The following is a 25,544-nucleotide window of genomic DNA, read 5'->3' as shown; positions in this document are numbered from 1 at the left end:
ACATCACGTGACGCCACCGAGTAAGGTAAGGGGGGCGTGAGAGCAAGTGCCAACAACAATGATCAACAATAACCAATTACACTTTGAGGGCATGTTCATATCTTTTTATGGTTTAATATATATATTTAACTTAAACCATCATAAAAAGATATGAACATGCCCTCAAAGTGTAATTGGTTATTGTTGATCATTACTATAGGTATATAAATGGGGAGTGCATTGTCAATGCATTTTACACGTTAAAAGACCATTTTACCAATTAGTATCTATGTACATCCCAGTGCTAAATAGATACTCAAAGTCTTTGATCATTCACATACTATAACGCAGGGGAGCGCAAACTTTTGGCGCTGCGCCCCCTGCCAGCTCCCACTTGCTCTCACGCCCCCCTTACCTTACTCGGTGGCGTCACGTGATGTCACGTGACCCCGTTGTCATGGAGACGCTTGTGTGACATCACTCCGCGGCGTCATTTGATGCCGCATTGCCATGGCGAAGTGTCACAGCAGCCTTCAGAATCACGGTAAGTTCAGGTTGCAGGGGCCTCACGCGATCCCCCGGCATTTAATTTAAATGCCATAGAGAAAAGCGCGGGGCCTCTGCAACCGCCCCCGCGCCCCCCCATTTTGTGCACCGCTAAGGAATTTTATCTGGTTACTTCACACAGCGGTTTTTCAATTGATGGTCTTCTAAGTGCAAGCAAACATATATTTTCAGAAGTGGAAGTGACACTAATGTACCCTTCTGCATTCCAGAGCTGCGTAGATCTGACCCAGAGCAGATGTCTCCTTGATTTACCTTCTGTTTAAAAGAGAGTCTGGTTCATTTAATATTAATATTTAATGTATGTCCAGAAGTAGCACTGTCCACATTCATAATAATGATCTTCTCTGGTCTCTGAGTCTTGCTTATTATAAGAGACCTGTTCCATACCTCAGGCTAACTTTGACCAAATAAGGAGACACATTATTTCACTGAAATTAAGGAAGTAAAAAAAATCCCTGGTGTTTCCCTGCTAACATTTTAAGAGCATTTTTTTTTTGTGATCACATTTCTGGCTAAAGAATATGAACATCATTATCATTTTAGGACCGTTTGCTAATTGGATGCACAAAACCTTCAGCAATTTAACCTTGCATTCGCAATAAGTTCGTATTTCACTGCACATTTTTAATTTGGTCTCTTTATTAAAGCAGCAATACGGGTTTCATTGAATGAATTTATTTTTCTTATTACAGGATTCAATTACAGGGAGCCACCGGATCTGAACCGCATTAATTTCAGTTTCGGGGACCCCCCGCTTCCCGAGATCCTTCCCTCCGTAGCGGGGCCAGTATTTGTATGCAGTTTAAAGCTCTCGGTCACACTGGCCAATAAGCAGCCGCACTGGATGATGTGGGACATTTAAATGCCACCATTATGTTAGGCACACTATTTCCCTGCCTGCATAGATACCGGCATCCCCTACGGAGGCAAGTATCTGTGGAAGCATGGGGTCCCCAGAGCTAAAATGAACACGGTTCAGCTACAGAGACCCCCAGCTTCAAACCTGTAATTAAAGAAAATGGAAATACAAAATGACACCCGTATTTCTGCTTTAATAACTGGGCTTGTGAAGCGGAGGAGCCTGGTTCAGATCTCTGTGTCACCTCTCCTTGTGACCTTGGGCAAGCTACATAATTGGGCATCAAGCACTGATACCAAAGTATAAGCTCTTTGGTGCAGGGACGTTTTGTTGCTATAAAATGCTATGTACGACTCTGCGTAAAACGATCAGCGCTAAGAAAAGATGTGATCATGCGAATGGAAGGAGTCCCGCCAAGCAGACAAAAAAAAAAGAATTGACTGATCAGTGTAATCCGTTTCCTTAGAAACACGTGATCGCCCTTCAAGTGACCGTTTGAATTCTATTTTTAATTTTCCTAAAAATGATGTATTTTATTCGTTATATTTACATAGCACCAACAGTGTACACATTGTTTTACCAAATGACAAGGAGAAGAAAGGGTTAGGTGCAGTCACTGGATTTATGTAGCTGCCTCAGGCGCACAGCGATCACCCCACGCTGGGGAGACCTGTAGTACAGGACACATCCTCCTAAAACAAGAAGGGACCAGCGCTCCGGAGGTCTTCATACCAAAAAAGACATTTTCATTCACACAGATCGACGTTTCGGTCAAACGCACAGACCTTTGTCACGATGGTCAGCTTTTGTGACCCAAACATCCATCTGGGTGGGTTAACATTTCTTCTTCTTTGCATGAAGGATTATATCTTTACCATCTCTCTAAGAGAAGAATGTATGTTTGTGTATAGGGTCATGTTAAAAACATACACAGGCGAGTGGTAAAGGGGCAATCCAAGTCATTTTTTTATTTTCTTATTTTTTTTATATAGGGTCGGAGCATGGGGTCTCCGGGGCTGAACCCCATTAATCTCAGCTGCAGGGACCCCCTGTACCCCGAGATACTTCACTCCCTAGGGAGTAGCGGTATCTCCTGCAAGTTTAAAGCTCTTGCATCACGTGGGCCAATAGGAACCTGCACCGGGTGACATCACGGCTTCCTATTGGCCCGCAGGACGTGAGAACTTTGAAAAGCGGCCATTATATGAACCCTGGTAGCCGAGTTGGAGTGGCTGCTGGCACCCTCTATGGAGGTTTGTCTCCAGAAGCAGGAGGTCTCCAGAACTGAAATGAATGTGGTTCAGCTTTGGAGACCGCCTGCTTCAATCCCATGCAGGGGAAACCGGCCAGCTTGGATTGCCTCTTTAAAGTGCAAGGATAGGAACAGTTGCATTAAAAGATAAGGCAAACCCTGCCCTAAACAACTTATAGTAATGGGCAACATTAAGCAATTTACTGCAGGTGCAACCCTCAGAAATCCCAAACCAAAAGACTGTATTTAAATGTAAATGAACCTAGGTTAGAACACTGCTTGTGAACCAGGAGAGCCCCATTCCAATCCCAGCATCATCTCTCCTTGTGACCTTGGTTAAGTTATTGATCCCCTGCGCCCCAGGCACTAAAACCTAGATTGTAAACTCCTCTGGGTGGGGACTCGGGGGAGGACGGCTAAAATTCTGTGTACTGTGCTGCTCATGTCTTCAAAAGCTGTATAGGATTAAACATATATAGTTACCTGAACATTTTAGTGTGAAAGAAATAACACTATAGATAATGATTAAAAAAAATGTTACACACTGAAGTGGCCCCGTGTTGACTCCCTGGTTAATATTGGCCGTATTAGAAGACAATACACTACTTCCCTTTCATGGGCTTCAGAAAATTGATATACGTCAGTATCAACGGATTATGAATATCACATTCTTCTTCTCCACATCACTTGCAAAAAAGTTGCACCTCCTTAGATAACTGAGCCTAAGGCTGAGTCCATGGTCAGCGCTTAGGCGCTGACCCGTGCTGAGGTGCGCTGACGCTTGTCAGTGAGCCCCTGCAGCCGCAATGAGAGCGGCTTTAGAAGGGGCTTGCGGAGGCTTCCGCAGGCGTGCGGAGGCATAGCTCTTAAATTTTTTTTCGTTTCAGCACTCATGGGAGCGCAGGGCCGGTCACGTGAGCGGTTCGCCCAATGAGGGCGAACAGCTCCATGACATCACTGGCCCACCCCCCCCACCCCCCCGACACGCCCCGGACGGCGCGCGAACTATGGCCAGGGAAAGCACCCGCTTTCTCTGAGCCTCAGCGCGCCTCCGCACGGCTGGAGTCACCATGGACTCAGCCTTAAAGACCTGACACTGGAGAGCTCAGCCAATGCTTGTGCGTTCTGCACTCGGACTGCCTGCTCATCTATGCAATGCACTAGTATAGGGGGGGAGGGGACAACTCCAGTCCTCAAGGGTCAGCTTTTAAAGATCTCCCTGCTTCAGCACAGATGGCTCAAACAGAGGCTGAAGCAGGGATATCCCTAATACCTGCCCTGGTGGTGGCCCTTGAGGGCTGGAGTTTCCCACCCATGCTCTGGTAGGAGAAAGGTGTTCTAAGTGTGCTCAATTAGGTCTATAAAGCTAAATGGTAAAATGAATGAAATAGTGTAATTAAATTCAAGTGAATGTGCTATAAGGCCCAATGGGGCAGCAGAATCTATACAGTACACAGTGAACCTCAACAGGTTAAAGGCAAACATCAATGATAAAAACATATTACATCAAAATACAAACGTGTGTTAGTATAGTATGTGAAAAATCACTTATCTAAATGTCCAAGCACAGTTCTCCAATGATGAAGAGAAAATGGGTTTGTTCCAGACAGGGAGCAAAGAAACCCTTATCAAGCCCTCCACAAACAACTCTGTGCTTTAGCGCTTCCTAAAACACAGTGTCCACCTGCTGAATCCAGGTAGTTCTCAGCCTGTACACACCTGTAGTAATGGGAAAAAAATGGGAAATGAGCAAAAGATAGTGTATTAAAGTACACTAGAAATAATACAAATCTAAAATAACGATGATGCCCTTACAATATTCAAATTTCAAATGCACACATCACTATTATAAGAGTGTTATTTCTAACCGTGGTGTGTATGTCCCTGAATGAGAAAACTGCATTGGGTTAAACAACACACAAAATCAACACGACAGATTCACAATCTGCGCGGAATATTTGGAATGGAATTCTCTTTGTGTCCCGTTCACAGTGACAATAACTGCGCGTAAGATTTGTGGTGACAAATGCTACCTCTCGGTGAAACCGACGCCTGTGTTCTATAGTTTTTTTGTTTGGGACAGACTGACTTTTGACCCCTTACTTGGTCATTAAATGTGAAGAATGTGGCCTGCTTTTGTGTTGCAGGTTTGCTACCAGAGAGAGGAATGCTCTGATTCTTTACAATGGGCGTTTTAATGAAAAACATGACTTCATTGCACTTGAGATCATTGAAAAGCAGATCCAGCTAACATTCTCAGCAGGTAAGTTAATCATCCATGTTGGTGCCTACCCCAGGGTGAAACCTAAGCATGCAGCCATTGCTATTTCCCAATGCTCCTTCTTCAGCTAATGGGGGCGCAGAGTTTACAGATGCCGGGGGGAGCGTGCGAGGCCTATGTATGCCTCACTTACCTTGTCTTCGGGGGCTTCTGGCGACATTCCATGGCAACACAATGTCTCATGACGTTATGATGTCAGATGACGCCGGACAAAAGTTGAGAGGAACAGGCAAGGGGTGCGAGCAGTGGGAGAGAGCAGGCAGGGTAAAAAGTTTGCGCATCCCGGAGATAATGTATGTCCCAGCAATGGTGCAGTAATAATGACTGTATTTGCAATATTGTATACAACCAAACACAAAATAAGTTCTACTGCAGCCAGGGATTCTGGGTAATGACATGCAAATGAGCACTACAACAATATGGTGCTCGCTATGTGAACCATTTTCCTTTTTCAAAAACGTGACAAAAACCCTCCACAGCAAAGCATATAGCAAATGGAAATATTCCTGTATGCTCATTTGCGTGTCTTGGAAGTGCTGTGTGCTGGGTGATAATGGTGAAAGGCGGGGTTGCAGACCTGTCTAAGACATGCAAATGAGCATACAGTAATATTTCCATTTGCTATATGCTTTGCTGTGGAGGGTTTTTGTCACTTTTTTTACCCACCATAACTTAACTAAGTATGGTAACCCGATCCTCATTGCTTCATTGCATAGCCAGTTAACCAACCCCACAATGATGAGACCCATTAAGGTTGAAACGGCTGTCTGTGGGTGGGTTTTCTGGCTATGCATCTTAACCCTGGCTGTGCTTAAAGCTGTGACCATGCAGCAAGCCTAAGCCTATAGGGAACCATGTTAAAAATGGTTTTGAAGCAAAAGGTGACACTGTGTCCATTTGCATGTCATTTCCCAGAATCCCTTGCTGCTGTGGAAGTGCTGTGTGCTGGGTGAAAGGCGGGGTTGCAGACCTGTCTAAGACATGCAGATGAGCATACAGGAATATTTCCATTTGCTACCTGCTTTGCTGTGGAGGGTTTTTGTCATTTTTTTTACCCACCATAACTTAACTAAGTATATTGTGACAAACGCCCCTCTTTTGTAGTGCTGACGTCTGTCTGGGATCTTCCCGACACAGTCTTCTAGGGTTAATTATATGAATAACCGGATCATACAAAGCATTATGTTGTTTAACTCAGGCTTCTGCCTGCTTTATTTTCATCCCAGTAAGGGACTGCAGCTTTAACAGGTGTAGGCAGGAGGCACTCAGACATGAACCTTCAACGGTTTCTCATATCACCGTTATAACATTTCACACACTGTCATTTTGAGAAACAAAAATAAATCATATAAAGAAATCCTATCCCATTCAGGGATCTACCTACAGAGCAGAATCAGCCTCTCTAACTGCTGCTGGGCCAACTAACCTGGTTCCCCAGCTTAAAACAATGCCCTCTCATTTAGGGTCACTAGATACAGCATACAGTCTTTTAGATACAGCAATAAACATTTGTTTGTCTTATCTGTTCGTGGTGGGAACTCGGTCCCAAGTGTCCAGGCAAATCCTCTGGTACTGTGATACTTGAAGGGGGCGTCCTCCCCGAACTGGATGCAGGGGAGCAGCGACACCCCCAGGCTCTAAGAAGAGAGACTGAAAAGCAACCCTCTCTGCTCTAAATACCTGTGCTAGTGATTAGGAAAGCAGGTGAGGGAGAACTAGACACATTGTAAACTGTGGTCTGGATTTTCCATCCACCAGCTTGAGTAAATGTGAAGCTGTGGAACGGATAATTTTGCACTATTCCTGCACTTTCTGACCTAAAACCGGGCAGAAAGCTGCCTAATATCTTTGGACTATGTCACAATATATATATATATTGTGATATCTATTGTGTCCTTTAAAATTAAGCATTCAAGACTGATTTCCCATTAATGTATGGTTTGTGTACAAGCTTGAGTTGGGTTTTATGGGACACTAGGAATAATATCATACATTTATTTATCTATTGCTGCTTGTAATTGAATTTATTGGTACATGCCTAAGCCACTGACCCAATTGTACTGGTTACGACGCTGCCTCCCCACTGCTGTACGGTATAGGGCCAATCTTCCTCTTCGGTGATACTGATAGGCTGTCCATGTGGTGTCTCACTACATGGCCAGCCTATCAGCATCGCCGTGTGGCTGCTGTGCCAAGGGTATTGGGAGCTTTACTGACGAGACTGCTCTGCCCTCTCGATTCAGTCCCGCTGCCACCACCTTCTCTGCCTGCAGCCTGGGGTAAGGGTAAGAGGCTGTTTATTTTGTATATAAATGTTTTATGGGTCTTTTAAGGAGTGTTGGGGGTCTTTTAAGGGGTGTTGGGGGATCTATGGGAAGTGGGGGTGTATATGAGAGGTGGGGTTGTATATATGTGGCAGGGTTATATATGAGGGACGAGGGCATGTGTACCTATTTTAATCTGTATCTATATCTTATATGTATATCTTTTATTTATATAGCGCCCACTGTGTACTCCGCTCTTTACAAAGTCAATAAAGTACAGGGAATTATAATACAATAAGCGCAACAAAGTCAGACAATAGGAAAGGAAATCCCTGCCCTGCAGAGTTTACGATCTAAGTGGTATTTTGGGAGATTTACAAGAGACAGCAGGTGAGGGAATAAGTGCAGTAGATGACAGTGCTTGGCAGGAGTGACTGTGGGACAATAGCTATGAGTCCGGGCTATTGGAATGCTTCATTTAAGAGGTGGGTTTTCAGGTTTGTATTAAGGTGGGGAGAGAAGCTGCTTGGCGTATATTAAGTGCGAGGGAGTTCCACGAGTAAAGTGCAGGGAGGGAAAAGGGTTTAAGGCGATAGAAAGCTGTAGAGGTGAAAGGGGTGGGAAGGAGATTGTTATGGGTAGAGCGCAGGAGACGAGCAGAGGTATGAAGCCATGACTCTCAACGTTGTCTTGGATAAATGCAGAAGCTTGTTGCAATAAAGGGTGTGTGAAAGTCTGGTAAACTAGATTGTTGCAGGATCATGGAAGTCGACAAAAGTCCCTGCTTCAGATGTTTGGCGTTAGTGGGTGGATGTGTGGGAAGTACATAGGCAGGACACGGAAAGGGTGTGGTTGATAAGCTGTATTTAGTTAGCAGCTAGTGGGAAGAAGAGCTAAGACTCCACCTGACATCTTAACTTAACAATAATGGATCAGGAGTGTCCTATATAATTTTATAGGTGAAGTGCAATTTAACCGTTTCAGTGCCCTTATAACATACTTGGTACATCATGGGCCTGGTTGACGTCCAAAGTACGTCATGGGGACATGGTCATTACCAGGAGACCTGAAAGCCAATTTCAGAATATGTTTAACTTTCGTCAGAAAGCCTTGCCTTTATTTACTCCCTTTTCTACAGCTCAGTAAGTGTTTGTTTTGCAATAGCTGTTCACCTGCAGAACATACTGTTGGATTTTGAGCCGGGGAATATCTCCATGGCATTTTATTCTGTGCAGTGAAAAATCATTTTTACCATATTTTACTGTATTATTGAAAAAAAAAAAACACCATAACCAAACAAGAGAGCCCTCCCCCTCCCGGAAGAGTTTTTCCTTATTGGTGTGGGTGAAGTCATTACTGAAAGATCCTATTAATCATTGGATGTGCCATTACTGCAGGTCCCAGCTCTCTAACTGAACAAGGCTTGCAGTGGGTGATCTTATTCAGCACTGTTTTAAATGGCACCACACTCATTTTCAGGAGTCACAAGCGTAATCATTATACAGCTGGAGAGGTCAGCAAAGCATTGCATGTCAAGCGCTTCTGGCAGTGAAAGAGTTAAAACGTCACTATAACTATCATGTGCACAGAACCGCTGGTTCTCACCCACATTTTGCCAGTTGGGTTAGTAAAACAATATGTTGCAGACAGTGAGCAGGTTGATGGACATAATTGTGCTGAAATCATATGCTTACGGTATGATTAATGTTACTGTATTCATGAATATTATTATTGTGTCTAGTTTTTGGGCTCTGCTCTCATAGAAGTGACTGTACCAGGCTGCTATTTTCGGCAGGTATTGTCGCATTCCATTGTCAAATCAGCGTTTGATGGGACCGCCTGAGTGTGCTCCTTTCATAGCATTGACAGTCATTAGTTACAAAGGACAGCTACAGAACTGCAACAAGTCTTCACTGTCACTCCAGTTTCCTGTTTGCAATTACTCTGTTTTATGACAATACGTAGCTCCCAGTTTGTATAATTCATAGCTTGACAGTTACCTTATATATAATCCATCCAGCACACTGGGGCCTGTTCATTGGGCTAAGGCCCCGGTAACTCCGCTGCAACGCGCGCCCGCGAGATTGGCGGTGCGTGCAGCCGATTACCTGGTCTGCAGCTCACTGCATGAAGAGAGACGGGGGGGTCGTGGCGGGGGAGTGATGGGGGCGCGGCCATGACGTCACCCGGCAGGTTCGCCCTCATTGGCTGAACCACCGGGGGGCGTGCCGTATCGCTCGTCGCGAGTCCTGCTCTCAATTCTATTGAGAGCAGGATCAACTCTCGCCCCAGCGCTGCGGCCCCCCCTCGCAGCGGGCCCGGCGCCATTGAGGGGAGGGCTCTCGTCTGTGCAGCGTCCGCCACAGCAGACGCTGTAGTAGGCAGCGGGGTCAAGGCCTTAAACTGTGAGACTGGCAATGCACATTTTTCGCTGCGCATATTAGACAGTTCTCGCGTGTCCAAACCACGCGATAAACAACATTCCAGGTCGCAATGTGGTTCCCGTTGTGTACATCTGCGGAGTGTGCGAATATCTCCCAAAATGAGGTATCCACTTGCTATTCAGTAGGTTGCAAGTTTGCATTTCACACGGAAATACGAGATCTTTCTCCCACTGACCCTCCCTCCTCTCCTCCAACTAATAATAATAACAGCATGTTCTTGTATAGCACTGCTAGTTTTACATAGCGCTTTACAGAGACATTTTGCAGGCACAGGTCCCTGCCCCGTGGAGCTTACAATCTATGTTTTTGGTGCCTGAGGCACAGAGAGATAAAGTGACTTGCCCAAGGTCACAAGGAGCGACACCAGGTTCCCCTGCTTCAAACTCCGTGCCAGTCAGTGTCTTTACTCGCTGAGCCGCTCCTTCTTCCCAAACTGTACAATCTGGCCTACACAGGACACACAAGAAACACACAATGTGAAATCGTGCTTATTTGAAGTAGAAAGTGTGTGCACATCGTGTTTTTGTTGCAGTCTTTCTGCATAGATCATTCTTAACGAATACAGTGAGAAGTCCGGGTTTCCAACATATTACATTTTGCATGGCAAAAACGCACAATTTAACCCTTCGAGCATTGGACCGGCCACGGCCCCAGAGCCGAGATGACATGACCGCTCTGTCACTGACGGACCGGAAGAGGAAGAGTCCTCCGTTCCGCTTTCCTGTAAAATCGGGTCACGCACAGAAGGAGCAAGTAGATTATTATTAACGTTTATTTGTAAAGCGCCAACATATTCGCAGCGCGGTACAGTGGGGGTGCAGAGATTTGATAATTACATAAGCAGAGTGACATGCCAAAAAAGGACAAACATGCGCAAACATACAGAGAGGTAATGTGGGCCCTGCTCCTCTCGCTTACAGAGAAGTAATGAGGGCCCTGCTCCTCTCGCTTACAGAGAAGTAATGTGGGCCCTGCTCCTCTCGCTTACAGAGAGGTAATGAGGAACCTGCTCCTCTCGCTTACAGAGAGGTAATGAGGACCCTGCTCTTCTCGCTTACAGAGAAGTAATGAGGGCCCTGCTCCTCTCGCTTACAGAGAAGTAATGAGGGCCCTGCTCCTCTCGCTTACAGAGAAGTAATGAGGGCCCTGCTCCTCTCGCTTACAGGGAGGTAATGAGGACCCTGCTCCTCTCGCTTACAGAGAAGTAATGAGGGCCCTGCTCCTCTCGCTTACAGAGAAGTAATGAGGGCCCTGCTCCTCTCGCTTACAGAGAGGTAATGAGGACCCTGCTCCTCTCGCTTACAGAGAAGTAATGAGGGCCTTGCTCCTCTCGCTTACAGAGAGGTAATGAGGGCCCTGCTCCTCTCGCTTACAGAGAGGTAATGAGGGCCTTGCTCCTCTCGCTTACAGAGAGGTAATGAGGGCCCTGCTCCTCTCGCTTACAGAGAGGTAATGAGGACCCTGCTCCTCTCGCTTACAGAGAGATAATGTGGGCCCTGCTCCTCTCGCTTACAGAGAGGTAATGAGGGCCCTGCTCCTCTCGCTTACAGAGAGGTAATGAGGGCCCTGCTCCTCTCGCTTACAGAGAGGTAATGAGGACCCTGCTCCTCTCGCTTACAGAGAAGTAATGAGGGCCCTGCTCCTCTCGCTTACAGAGAGGTAATGAGGGCCCTGCTCCTCTCGCTTACAGAGAGGTAATGAGGGCCCTGTTCCTCTCGCTTACAGGGAGGTAATGAGGGCCCTGCTCCTCTCGCTTAAAGGGAGGTAATGAGGGCCCTGCTCCTCTCGCTTACAGAGAGGTAATGAGGGCCCTGCTCCTCTCGCTTACAGAGAGGTAATGAGGGCCCTGCTCCTCTCGCTTACAGAGAGGTAATGAGGGCCCTGCTCCTCTCGCTTACAGAGAGGTAATGAGGGCCCTGCTCCTCTCGCTTACAGAGAGGCAATGAGGGCCCTGCTCCTCTCGCTTACAGAGAGGTAATGAGGACCCTGCTCCTCTCGTTTACAATTTAGAGGCAATAAGGGCAATGTTGGAACAAAAGGTAGAGTGGCTGCTCTTTGTGGGAAGGAGTGTACCTCAAGGTGTACTATGGCCCAGCAGTACAGCTGATCTCATTAATGTTTGGGGGTGTTAGTGTGGAGCTACATCATGGGGCCCCTGGATTGCCAGATCACATGACATAGTAGATGCATCCTTGGGCACACAAAGGGGTAATCAGACATTGACAATCAAGAGGAAAAGGTGACTACCATAGAGAATAACTTTGACCCCAACATTTGCAGAAATGTAGGATTTTTTTTTCTCCAGAATTGAAGAGTTTTGCATGTGTTCACCTTGGCCTTGCAAATGGACAAATAACCTTCAGTTTACATTTTTGGTGTTTGTGCAAATGACCAAAGATGTTGAAGGAATTTTCACAAAATAATCTGGACAGATTTCCACATCTCAGATTTGTACCGTACTGAACAAGGAAATGGCAAGTTGGAAGCTCAACCAATTATTTTGTTCTTCTGCGGCCTGCCGTCACCAGTAAACTGTATTCTATGAATGATAATCTTTGGGAAGTTTTTTGTGCCATCATAATTATTCGGAAAACTGAATGGGACGATTGAGTTACTTAGTGGTAAAGACCCTACCACTGAAGCAGGATTGAATGCCTCCCTGTGTCCTTGGGCATGTCACGATCTCCCAGCATTGTAAGCTCTTTATGGCAGGGACGCATTGAGCCGGCAGAATTCTATGTGCTGCATTACATACACTGTCTGCACTATCTGAGGAAAAAAAGATTATTATTCAAACCAGAGCTCAATTACACATAAATTCAGGGAAAAGATTTGGCATATTCAACAGTAATGTCTTTCTTTAAACCAGATTACGTTTTTCTTTAGAATCCTTTTTCCAGTATACTGTACATCATTTGTAAACCAATTCAGTTCTTGTCATATACAGTAGAATCACTCTTGCAAGTGCAGCGTGCGTTCGTTGAAAGTGCCACTTTTTTGACAACTAACAGATGCAGAGGTGCTTGCAAAGCAGCACAATCCCGACAGCAAAATGGTTAAAGCAGCATTCGCAAGCACTATTCATTTAGGTCTCTGATACAAGGACCCACATACGCAGCAACATAGTTGCAGACTGAATGAGTGCATGGGAGGTAAAGGAAGATAGTGTTGCCTATTTTGTTACCGGCTTCTGGCAGAAGCAAAGCTGCATTTCTACAATAAGGTGTAAGTTAATACAGTTAAAGGTGCAGTGCACCTATGCCCTCTATCTCCTTTTTATTTTTACATGGGTAGAAAGTGGTTCCTACTTTCCAGCATACATACAGGGAAAGCTAGAGATGGTACTTCCGTATATTTAAATCCCCCTCGTGACGCAGACCAACAGGAAGCCACAATCGATGACGTTGCATCTTCCTATTGCCCCAGAAAATGTGAAAGATTGAAACCGCCATTTTGTTTCTCCTGGAGGGGACGGTACCAGCCCTAACTTTACACTTAAGTATCTCAGAAAGCAGGGGCTACCCCCAGAGCCGAAATTAACACTGACCCCCTGCTCCCATCCATGTAAAATAAAAAAAAGTGCACTGCTAGTTGCAAAGACCATGTTAAAACAGAATAGCAGTTGAGACATAATACAAGAAAATTTAAAAAAGTATGGGAGCCCTCGAGTGGGAGTGGCTCAGTGAGTAAAGACACTGACTGGCACTGAGTTTGAAGCAGGGGAACCTGGTGCAATTCCCGGTGTCGGCTCCTTGTGACCTTGGGCAAGTTACTTTATCTCCCTGTGCCTCAGGCACCAAAAATATAGATTGTAAGCTCCACGGGGCAGGGACCTGTGCCTGCAAAATGTCTCTGTAAAGCGCTGCATACAATTAGCAGCGCTATACAAGAACATGCGATTATTATTATTAATATGTGAATCTCTGAATCAATGTGGTCGAGCGTCGTTATATTTTCTGATACATATGTTAAAAGTGTGGTACCCCCCCCCCCCCCCATTTTTTCTATTTTCAATATCCCCTTTCCTTTGTTTTTATAAAATTCAAATAAAAAGTAAGTTACAAAAAAAAAAAGAACAGACTATCAGTGAGTTTACGTTGAAAATGCCGTGGAAAAGAATAGTTGAACGCTGTATATCTTTTTATACAACGTGTACGATCAGTTTTGCATGTGACTGACTGAAATATCTGAATACTGAATTGTACATTTTTGAACTGATCTTACAGGAGAAACCACTACGAAAGTCACCCCGTACGTGGAAGGGGGCGTGAGTGACGGACAGTGGCATTCTGTGCAGGTGTACTACTACAACAAGGTAACGCGCTACCCGCCGCAATCATCGCTTAATGTCATGCACGCAGCACCTTGTGTGTGCGAGGGGCAAACCAGGCGGGAGCAAATCACTTCGGATCTGTTTACTTTTTATCTTGCGTTACTCTTCAGTCTTTAAAAATGCTGTGACCCAAGTTACAAGTAGCAAAGACATGTAGGTAAATGAGACAGTATTTTGACAGTTGTAGAGTTCGTGTTCTTAGGGATTGTATTCTACACTAAAAGGTATCTTGTGGTTTCCTGCCCATGTGCGTACTGTTGTGTGCAGGAAAATTCCAGCATAGAGAATGAGGAGTACGTTTGTATAAAGTGTGCCATGTTAGGGGAAAGTAGCCATTGGATTTTAATTTTAAATATTGCCCTTGCTTGTAAACATTTCAACTCCATTTTTTTTTTAATGGAAACAGACATTTTATACAGTTTGTGTGAATAAATGAATATTTTTTTTTTAAACTTTAATACAAATAAGAGCATTCAAAGCCAATAAATCTAAACTGCTTTGGTGGGCTCTCTACATGGCTTGCACTAAATCAGTTTGTTAGGAAATTTCTGCTGTGAATGTACCAGACAAGCTTAGGAAGACACAAGTGAGAGAATACACAGGACGCCAATGTGCGCTTCTTAACAGACTTGATTTATTTAATTTATTTCCCTCACATTATCTGCTCTTACCAGACTTGCTTCTTAAGATATGTCAAAGCAATATGAATCTCTTCGTTCTTTGTTCTCTGCCTCCGGGTCCTCTGCTTGCAGTAGGTTGTGCATTTTTTGGGGCACGATTTCTTTGTTGACACTTTTTTGCTTTCATGCCTTAAAACAGGGGTGCTCCGCTCCAGTGCTCAAGCCCCCCGCAACAGGTCGGGTTTTCAGGATATCCTAGCTTCAGCACAGGAGCCTCTGATTGAGCCACCTGTGCTGAAGCAGGATATGATTGAGCAACCTATGCTGAAGCAGGGATATCCTGAAAATCTGACCTGTCAGGGGGTGGGGGGGTTTGGGTTCAGGACTGGAGTTGAGCACCCTTGCCTTAAAGCAGCAATCCCCCAAGAAGCCAATGAATGTAACTCCTATAATGTTCGTCTCTCGGACCCTGATCATGTGCTGCCCTCCCCCTTTTTTTCTCATGATTTTCTTAATCTCTAGCTTCTGAGTTACTATAGTAACCTTTAGACTGTGCTGGGCTCTGGGGAGAGCTCCATTTTCAGCTATTTCAAATATATATATATTCTGAAGGGCAAGAGGCGATCTCTTAAATAAAGAAATAAAAGTGCCGATCAGCGTGGACGCTATTACCTCTGTTATTAGTATAAACTAGTATACTTAAAAATAAATAATAAATAAGAATATTTTTGTACCATGTGTGTGTATATGCAAATGAGTTTTTGCTTGTATAAAGTAGAAGTGATAACACTGCTGGCAGAACGAATGCTATTGTAGAGTGATTTGCAATGGAAAATCTTACCTTTACAGTAAATACAGGTTCAGTACAGGTGAGTGAGAATTCTCTCCAACTGGTATATAAAGTCTTCACTAAGCACCGGTTTCTACATTGTAAGTTGTTCCCGCAAGTTCTGCCTTGTGTGATATGTTAGTGCACCATGAGGAAGTGTATATTTTATATTAACTGTATTTTGGCTGGGGTGGGTGGAAGAGAAACCCATGCCGTTCAACCTGCAGGGAAAGATTTGAGCTATTTTTTTTCCCCCCGTAAAATATTTTGCTCCTTTTGAAGACGCAGTAGGCGAGGCTGATGGCGGGCGGGCATTGAATTTCACGCTGAACAATGAAATGAGCGCTAAGGGCTACGATGATGCAGGAAAGATGAACCAAAGGTGTGCAGTGACTCGTAAATAGGCTGATCGGGTTTCACGCGCATATTAACAGCCTTGTCAACTTCACATGAGCAGTGTATTAAGTTACCTGCTGTGCATCTGCCTTGCATGGAAAGATGCTGCTGACGTCTCAGGAATGTTCAGCGCTTCACATTTACCTTGACATCTTTCCTTGTTGTATTCTCCTTCAGGTCAGTGGGCAGCAGTCTCAAGCGACTTCATTGTAGCCCATTATTACACGCAGCCTTTGTCCAGTACCTGTACATTAGCAATGATACCCCTTTGAAGCTGAGCTTCTGCTAATTATTTGTAATTAGTTACAGGGGTGTGAAATCTCACTGTTGGGCTTCAGACCTCTGACGTTTTGAGCGGTGTCGCTTTGAGGTCCATGGGTTTACCCGTTGCTATTTATTTTGCCGTGCAAACATTGTAGAATAGAGTATTCAGCAATGTTTACTGAGACGCGCTACTCTATAATAGACCTTCTGGCGCCAGAAGACACCTTAAAGCCCATTAGCTTTAATGCACCATATGATGTCTTATGGAGCAGCACTGCTTAGCAAATATGGCCCATAGTGTTTCTAGTTTATCCTGTTATTGGATCAACCCAAACATAGATGTCATGTTTTTCTACAGACATCTGGGAAAGTGCCACGGCCCCTCCGGCAAATGGCGACCACGTGACCGATCTTCAGGGCGATCACATAGTCGCGGTGGCCAGTAATCTGGAAACGAAAGAGCCGTTGTCTACACTTCCATTTCCCTGCACAATATCTCCAATGGAAAATGAGCACTCCTTGGGCATGTCATAGCCACTACATCATTACATCCCTACATCTATTCATACCTACATCATTACATCCCTACATCTATACATCCCTACATCTATACATCCCTACATCATTACATCCCTACATCATTACATCCCTAAATCCCTACATCATTACATCCCTAAATCCCTACATCATTACATCCCTAAATCCCTACATCATTACATCTCTACATCATTACATCACTACATCCCTACATCATTACATCCCTACATCCCTACATCATTACATCACTACATCCCTACATCATTACATCACTACATCACTACATCATTACATCCCTACATCACTACATCACTACATCCCTACATCACTACATCCCTACATCATTATATCCCTACATCATTACATCCCTACATCATTACATCCCTACATCATTACATCCCTACATCATTACATCCCTACATCATTACATCATTACATCCCTACATCGTGGGGCCCTTGGCGTGCCAGACCTTATGACCTAGTTGTTAACCCTTTGCATGGCAGGGGGCACGCTCCTGAGAATCACGGCGTCACTAATGACGAAATGGAACGGGAGGAGCCCTCTGCCGATCCTCAGGCAGCCACGAGAGCGCAGAACATAAATAGCATAGGACATAGCTCCTACCTCATGGGGCCCCTGGGGATCCCATGAGATGATAACTACGTCAAAGTGCACCCACAGGGTTAAATAAAAAATAACGATCAGATATAGCTGGAGTTCTGTGGCACAAACCTGCAGGAAATGTGTGTGGTGTTGACATTAACAATCAAAAAGATATCTAGTGATATTGTATTTAAAAAATGCTGGCAAATTGCTTTTTTATTAATGATTAAATGTTTATTCAACTTCCTCAAAAGGGGTTAAAAAAAACCCAGAAGAAGCAAAAAAAACTAGTGCTACATTTTGGACATTGCATCTTTAAACAAACTAAATGCCATTGAAAGCATTTTATGTGCGAAAATGCCAAGGACTCCTGAGCTATTGACTCTTTTTTTTCGGACAAATGTAACCATGAACCATGAAGGCTCGATTTAAATGAATAGCACAACAGTCTCTTAGCAACCTGATCCACGGGGTGAGGTCACAGTGACTTGTCACCTCCTCCATGGACACTTGATGCAACCTTATTATAAATGTAACCCCTTTGCTGCTACGTGTTGTGTTACAGGCTATTATCATTGCTGCAAAAGGGATAAAAAGCCAGTTCTACACAACGGGGAAGAAACCACTTATAAATGTAATTGGCTTCCTTGGGTAGATTCAGTCAGCAATGCACCTCTACAGCCTATATGAGTTTAACTCCGAGCAACTCCAGTCCTCAAGGGCCACCAACAAGTCAGGTTCAGGTTATCCCTGCTTCAGCACAGGTGGCTAAATCAGTCCCTGCGTCAGCACAGTGGCTCAATCAGTGGCTCAGTCTTTCACTGAGCCACTGATTGAGCCACCTGTGCTGAAGCAGGGATATCCTGATAATCTGACCTGGGGGTGGCCCTTGAGGACTGGAGTTGGCCACCCCTGCGTTAACTCGTATAATGTTAGTATCTCACCCCCGCGCATGTCCCGCTCTTAAAAAATAAATACATATGGTGGTAAGAATCTTGATTTTCTTCCTTTCATGAGCTTGAAGTTACCAGGGTTACATATACACAGCCCTGAGGACGGCTTCATTTTAACCTCCCCAGACACAGAATATTTCAAATTATTTCCCTGCACGGAGCATTCAATTTTTAAAATAAAAACAGCGGTGGGAAAGGGGGCGAGAAGAGGCCCTGTTTAAAGAAATTGGTGATCGCAGACCGCTGCTTGAAAGTCAAATGTTTGCCTAAGACTCTTTGCCAGTCTAAGCACGAAATAAATTAGGAACAAATTAGGAACATCTTATAAAGTATTTGGTTACTAGGGAGGCATTAAAAACTTAAACAGTACCTAAAATACTTGCATGTTGCACCCCAACAGTGTCGGACAGTGTTGGATGGTCCTGCCACCTCCAGGGCCACTGCTCCTCCAGTTGCCTCAATCAATCAAGATAGGAGGAGCTATATAACCTACCTCATTGTGTGTTGCAGCATACTCCTTGAGAAAGCGCTGTGGAAGCGTGAAACGCGTGGGAGTGCTATCCCCCTGTTTTGTTGTACTATGTCCATTTGTTCTGAATGTAGTTTAATAAAAAAAAATATTTTTCCTCACCCCGGTGAGTTGTGGAGTGCTTTCGTATAGTTTTTGCGTCCAGCCCTTCCTACGTTGATCTTTTGCTCTTACTAGGGTGACCAAACTTCCCGGTTTAGCCGGGACAATCCCGGTCTTTGGCCATTTGTCCCGACTTTTCTGCCCACTATCTCGGTTTTTCTGTAGGCTGGGCGCTACAGAATGGCACTTGATGGCTACGATTGGCGCTTGCCGGCTGCGCATGCGCACAAGTGGTCGGCAAGTACTAATCATGCATGCGCATAGGCGGCTGGCAAACGCTGCTCATTGCGCCTGTGCAGTCGGCACTCACCGTTTGCACATGCGCATTTGGTGCTTGCCGTTCGCACATGCGCAGTCGGCACTCGCCGGCGCTCGCATCTCCGCATGCGCAGCATTTCCCCCTGTTTTTGCAGGGCCAAATATGGTTACCCTACCTCTTACCAACCTCTGACCAAAGTCCTAAGAGGTACCTGAGGGCTCTTTCCCTCAGTCTGGGTCTGGGATGGTGTCCGTGGGTTGCACCCTCTGGCGGGTTCCATGGTCTGCTGCGTCCTGGAATAGAGGGTCTGGTTCCACGGGATCCCCCTCTGATCAGCATACACTTTCCTTAGTGCTAGAGAGATCCCCTTTACTTTACGCAGGAGGCTTTTCTATCTGACTGGCGAGCCAGGTAGAGAATGCTAACTGTCTGTATCTGCAATTAATAAGCTCTCTGCTAGAGTCATCAGTCAGATAATGGCTTTCTATTTGGAGCCCTATTTAGACAGGGGTTACGGACCTGTCACAGACCTCTCTCTATAAGCGTATGCTGCCATTTTACACAGCCTGTGTTAACAAAGTGTAAAGCCAGTAAACCTACTCACAGACAGCTGTTTCAACCTTTTGGCTCTAATCAGTGCGAGGTTGGTTGCTGGCTACACTACGCAACATGAAACTGGTAAGGGGGTATAACTAGAGATTTAAAAGTTACGGTGGGTAAAAAAAAAAACTGAGAAAAAACCCTCCACCATTCAGTATACAGCAAATAAAAATACCACTTGTGGGCACAGACAGATCTGCAACCTTCAAACAAAAAGAACAGATCTGATAGAATTATTGCAAACCCACTCACCGTATACTTGTTCCCGGCCAACTTCTCTCCTTAGTATTCTCTCCCTCCCTGTCTCATGCTCGCACACACTCTCTAACTTGTATCTGGATCCCTGAACCATTTCCGACCTTTTGTAAATGCAACGACTTCTTTTTATTTTGTTGTGAAATCCAATGAACAATTGTTAACAAAAAAAGAGCACAGTTTTTTTGTGTTTACATGGGCTATTATTAACAATGCTGTCTTAGAAGCCGGAGAATCCAGTTTCGCACAAACTGGCAGTCACTAAATGGTGAACCTGGTTTTGTTCACACCACAGATATTGAAGTGAATGGGAAAAACATGTACAAAGGCAACAAGTCCAAGCAAATAACACCGGTCTCAAATAGCATACTGTAAATGTACTGTAAGTGTAGCACTGATACATGGATCCGCTTCAAGATGTTGGATAAACAAAGTAGAAAGCTTTGTTAAAACATAGATGCAAGTGTTAAAAATAGGAATATGATTCATAAATATATTGATATGTTGTGCTGACGATGAGATGGTTAGAATATGTGGTGACATCACTCCCACCCCCTCTTTTTTCACTCCTACCCCCTCCCCTGGTTTATATGTCTGTGTGTCCCTTAATCCATGTTATATGCTTCCTGCTATTAAAATGTATCCCTTTATTATAATTTGTTAAATCCAAATGTACAATACAGTATAATTAATAAGTGTTAAGAGATAACTATAAATGACAATGTATCTGTTATCTGTTAAAATGGATACTTTTGTGATAATACAAATAAAGAGATAAAAAAAAAAAAACCATAGGTGCAATACAAACGGCCAGCATGAGGCGGCCCAAGTCATGCCGTACGCGTTTCGTGACCTACACCACTTCATCGAGGGACATGTGTGAAGTTGGGAGCGTGCCTTGGGCCCCCTATGGCTGGCCGTTTTAATAAAGCTTTCTACTTTTTTCCCCCATGTATTAATGCTATATTTATGCTATTTTTGAGACCAGGGTTTTACAATGCTCTCTAACCAATACGTGTGTGTGTGTGTGTGTGTGTGTGTGTGTGTGTGTGTGTGTGTGTGTGTGTGTGTGTGTGTGTGTGTGTGTGTGTGTGTGTGTGTGTGTGTGTGTGTATATATATATATGTAACCCTTTTTGTGAACCGGCCGACCCACCCAATCTCACATTGGCCCCTCGTGGTCTAACCGGTTCCTTTCCCCGCAACACACCTGCTCTAAGGGATTACTGGTAACTGCATAACACCTGTGGCTCCAGGAGATCTGAGCCTCCGCTAGCTGGGAGCCTGGGGAAACCCTTACCATTACCTGGTGCAGCGCCTCCACTTACCCAGAATCCCCCGTTATGAAAGATAGCCCTGGGTAAGAAATACAATAACACACGTATACGATAAACCAATAATTAACACTTTACTTAACACACACATAACATAACCTGATGCTCTATCCGCATCACCTCAGCCCAATGTCTGGTGTTCCCACCCAGTGTCCTGTGATTCCCCACACCCAAATGTCCCGCACTCCTACGGAAGGTCGTGGGTGACTGTGCAGTCACTAAATTAAGCTAGGGCCCAGTTGGTGCACTTATAATACTTCAGAGGTACCTTCCGAGCACTCCGATGCTCGGGACCGCCACACACTTCTCAAAGGGTCAGACGTCCATCTGATCCTTTCCAGGTACTTCTGCCGGTAGACCCCAACGAGGGTCCCACCGCTCCACGGGAACTGCAACCGGATCACGTCAACACCAACCGCATGGGAACAGCAACCGCCGCTATCCCTTCCTATCACTAACTACTCCTAGAGTGACAGCAACCCTAACCTAGGGCCTGTCCCTGATGAACCGCAACCTGGGATGGCTTGGGGAGAACTCCTAGGGCCTGTGGAACCATAACCTGCCCCCCTTCCCTAGCTACCCAGTCCTATCTGTATCTACTATTCACTAGATACTCCTAAAGCACCTGCAGCCAACATACAGCTCACACTGTCAGCCTGCAGGGATCCACACACGCTGCACACACTGCGCCCAGCACATGCAGCGACACACACACACAGCTGCACACACACACAGCCACCTGAATCCCGCAGCAAATCCACTGCTTGCACGCGGTGCCTATTTGCCAGTGCCCACAGCCCTCTCCGCTGTGGCACTGCCAAACCTGCACCTTCCTCACCTAAGGGTCACCTCCCTAGCTAGGGCCGTCCCTCTTCAGTTACCCCCTGCCCTTCCCGGGAATTGGGGCCTGCCTGGGGATCTAGGGAGAACCCTTACCTGGTACAGGAGCCACGCGCTCCATGCACCCTTCCTACTCCTTCCTTCTCCTCTGCCTGACTGACGCATGCAAAGCCCGGGAAATGTATCTATATTCCCGGGCTGAGCTTCCTCCAGCCCTATTGGCCACACTCAGGCACCTGATGCCTGTTTCCCTAAGCCTCCTGGGAGTTGTAGTTCCCAGAGGGCTGTCTAAACACTGGGGCCGCGTGCGCGCTTCTCCCGCGCATGCGCGAACCCTTAATGGCCGCCTCAACCTCTCTATCTTCTTCCCTACTGTCGCGCGATCTCTCCCTGCACTGGGGATCCTATTGCGCGCTTTCCGGTCCCTGCGCATGCGCGAACCTACGCGCAATGGCGGCGCCCTCTCCTTCGCAAGCCGGGCCGGTGGCAACGCGATCGCGGCCCTAGCGATGGCCCGATCGCGTCCCCGGCAACCGGCCTGCACCGCAGGGCAACGCGCTACTCCCTGCTCTGTCCCCCACCCTCGCGAAGTGCTGGCGGGTCCGTCGCAGGCTACATTCTCCCCTTCGCAGAATCCCAACGCCCTCGCTTGGGTAGCAACCATACAGTGGGTCATATAATGAAAAATGCATAGTAAACAGTACATCACATACAAGCAATTTCCCATTTGTACCCAACATACCCGCATGGATACCCGAGGCCAGCTGAGTCTCAGAGTGGAGTGCCCCTAACAGACTGGGTGAGGGTATCCCACCTTGACTCCTGTGAGTCTTTTGGAACTCAAGACCTGTTTCTTCTGTCAAAACACCGCCTCCCCCTCGCAGAAAAAATAGTAAGGGGTCCTGGGTATTGACCCTTGCCGAATCCTCCGGTTTCGTCTCACGGGAGACAGGGAGGTTCAGTCTCTTGCCTCGGTCCACCACATGGCGAACATAACGCTCCATCGCGCACCTGGGAGAGGCCACAACTACCAGAGCGGTCTCAACACAGTCTTTGTCCACTCCAACCATCCCTTTAACGGTGACACCTTCTGTGGACAGCACAACTTCTTCGGGTAGACCCGGGTCTCGGGAAGGCCAAGCTTGGAGACTCCTCTCACAGGAGTATGTGTCGCTCCGATCCGCTACACCGGATCCCTTCATGAGGTCGGATTCGTTCCATAATCCGCAGAGATCTTCTGGGGGAGACACCTCCACCAGGACGCGATGACGGGGTGAGCCCATCGCCCGGGTGACCCTACCTCTGGAGTCACCAGGCTCCACGATCACCGGGGAGCTCACACCCGACACCCCTGGGGCAGTCAACTTACCCCTATCGTTGTCGGCAGGTACTGATCCCAAGCCTGGGACCGCTGGTACCTCGGTGGTAGGCCGAACTGGCAGTTGCAGGGCACACGGGCCCACATCATGGTCTGCATCAGTTGAGGTGGTTGCCTCGGTGACCTCACTGGAGTGGTCCGCCGGCAGGCGCATCACCACGCTCGGTTGGTCGCTGGACTCATCACACAAGGGCGGGGGTATAAACACCTTACCCTGGCCTTCCGGGATCTGTGGTTCTGGTCTCGGTGGTTCTTGCTCGGGAACCGGGTCTGGAACCGACACCTGGGGTTCCGACATCTGGAGCTCCGCCTTCAGCGGCTCCGCCTTCAGCGGCTCCGCCTCAGAGTCTGGAAAGTCCATTTGGGCACACGGCCCCTCCACCACCTCCATCGCTGAAGTGGACGAATCAGTAGCGGCTTCACCCACCTCGGTAGCACCATCAGGCGCCTCTTTCTCCGCAGGTTCCGCCATCAGAGGTTCCTGCTCCTCCATTTGCACGTCTCCTTTGAGAGGGTCTGCAACAGTGGTCTGGACACACGGGTCCCCGGAGGCCTCTGGAATTAAGACAAACTGAGGACAAGTATCATTTACTGTAGGAGGGAGGTCCGGCTCCTCCTCTTCTTCCTCGGCTGGTTCCGCCGCCTGGGGCAGGATAGGCTTTAGGAACCAGGCCCCGCAACACTCACATTGGGGCTCCCACGCCAGTGCCTCCCTCCGGGAACAGCCACATTTGAGGCTCCAACACTGGGTAAACGTTTCTCCATCCACCTCAGTTGACCTGAAACCTAACTGTAACTGAGATGGTTCGACTCTATCTTTAAGGGCTTCACTCAGGCAGGGGCACATTAGCATCGTGACCTCCATTCCTGACAAATTCCAGGGCTCATACACATCAGGGTGTAACCCCTGGCAGTCTCTCTCATCCTCGGGGATGGAACACTCCATTTCTGCAACAGAGTCCTTTGCCGCTGGCGGTTTGGGTTGCAGGAACTGCGCCGCACAGTCAGGACACTTAGGCCCTTGGGTGAGTTCACCAACGGCACACTCACATTCATTCAGACGGCCGTGCAGGCATTCTTCCCCGTCTACCACGTTCAGCGTGAGAGCAACTGGTGACTCAGATGCTCCGTCCAGCCAGCCACCCATCGCTTTCCATTCTTTTAACGCACACGGGCACACCACCATTGGCAAGACTAAATGGGGGGCCCGTACGATTCTATACAGCCAAGGGTGTTTTTCTCGGCATCCCTTGCTTTCCTTAGGGGGAACAGAAATTTCTGATTTCTGCTCAAGACACTCCCTCCCCCTGGTGGACTCTAGAGGAGGGGCAGCACAGTCTTTTGGGGAATGTTGCAAACTCGGTACTGAGTCACTCACAGTGAGGAGGCGAGGCTCGGGTTTTCCCGCCAGTCCTGGATAACTGTTGGCAACATTTTCCCGCGCGGCCGGGAGCTTAGCACGTGGCTTCCTCCGCCTTGAGGGCTTCCCCATGGCGAAACAAAAATAGGACACAATTTAAAAAAACATACAGGGCACCCCAGGTCTGATCATCTCAGCAGCGCCTCCAAATGTAACCCTTTTTGTGAACCGGCCGACCCACCCAATCTCACATTGGCCCCTCGTGGTCTAACCGGTTCCTTTCCCCGCAACACAACTGCTCTAAGGGATTACTGGTAACTGCATAACACCTGTGGCTCCAGGAGATCTGAGCCTCCGCTAGCTGGGAGCCTGGGGAAACCCTTACCATTACCTGGTGCAGCGCCTCCACTTACCCAGGATCCCCCGTTATGAAAGATAGCCCTGGGTAAGAAATACAATAATACACGTATACGATAAACCAATAACTAACACTTTACTTAACACACACATAACATAACCTGATGCTCTATCCGCATCACCTCAGCCCAATGTCTGGTGTTCCCACCCAGTGTCCTGTGATTCCCCACACCCAAATGTCCCGCACTCCTACGGAAGGTCGTGGGTGACTGCGCAGTCACTAAATTAAGCTAGGGCCCAGTTGGTGCACTTATAATACTTCAGAGGTACCTTCCGAGCACTCCGATGC

General features: G+C 46.7%; 1 protein-coding gene across 3 annotated transcripts in view; it reads left to right on the top strand.

Annotated features, from left to right (window-relative positions):
• CELSR1 (cadherin EGF LAG seven-pass G-type receptor 1) overlaps positions 1-25,544 on the top strand; it is a 217,984-nt gene that overhangs the window by 107,263 nt on the left and 85,177 nt on the right. For all 3 annotated transcript variants that reach the window (XM_075599787.1, XM_075599786.1, XM_075599785.1), the window contains exons 4-5: positions 4,805-4,920; positions 13,873-13,961. In XM_075599787.1, the coding sequence (XP_075455902.1) occupies positions 4,805-4,920; positions 13,873-13,961 (205 nt within the window). The remainder of the gene's footprint in view (positions 1-4,804; positions 4,921-13,872; positions 13,962-25,544) is intronic.

The sequence above is a fragment of the Ascaphus truei genome, chromosome 5, assembly GCF_040206685.1.
Source record: "Ascaphus truei isolate aAscTru1 chromosome 5, aAscTru1.hap1, whole genome shotgun sequence".
Classification (NCBI taxonomy): domain Eukaryota; kingdom Metazoa; phylum Chordata; class Amphibia; order Anura; family Ascaphidae; genus Ascaphus; species Ascaphus truei.
Note: the sequence above shows the minus strand (reverse complement) of the source record. Positions and strands in the feature narration are given on the sequence as shown.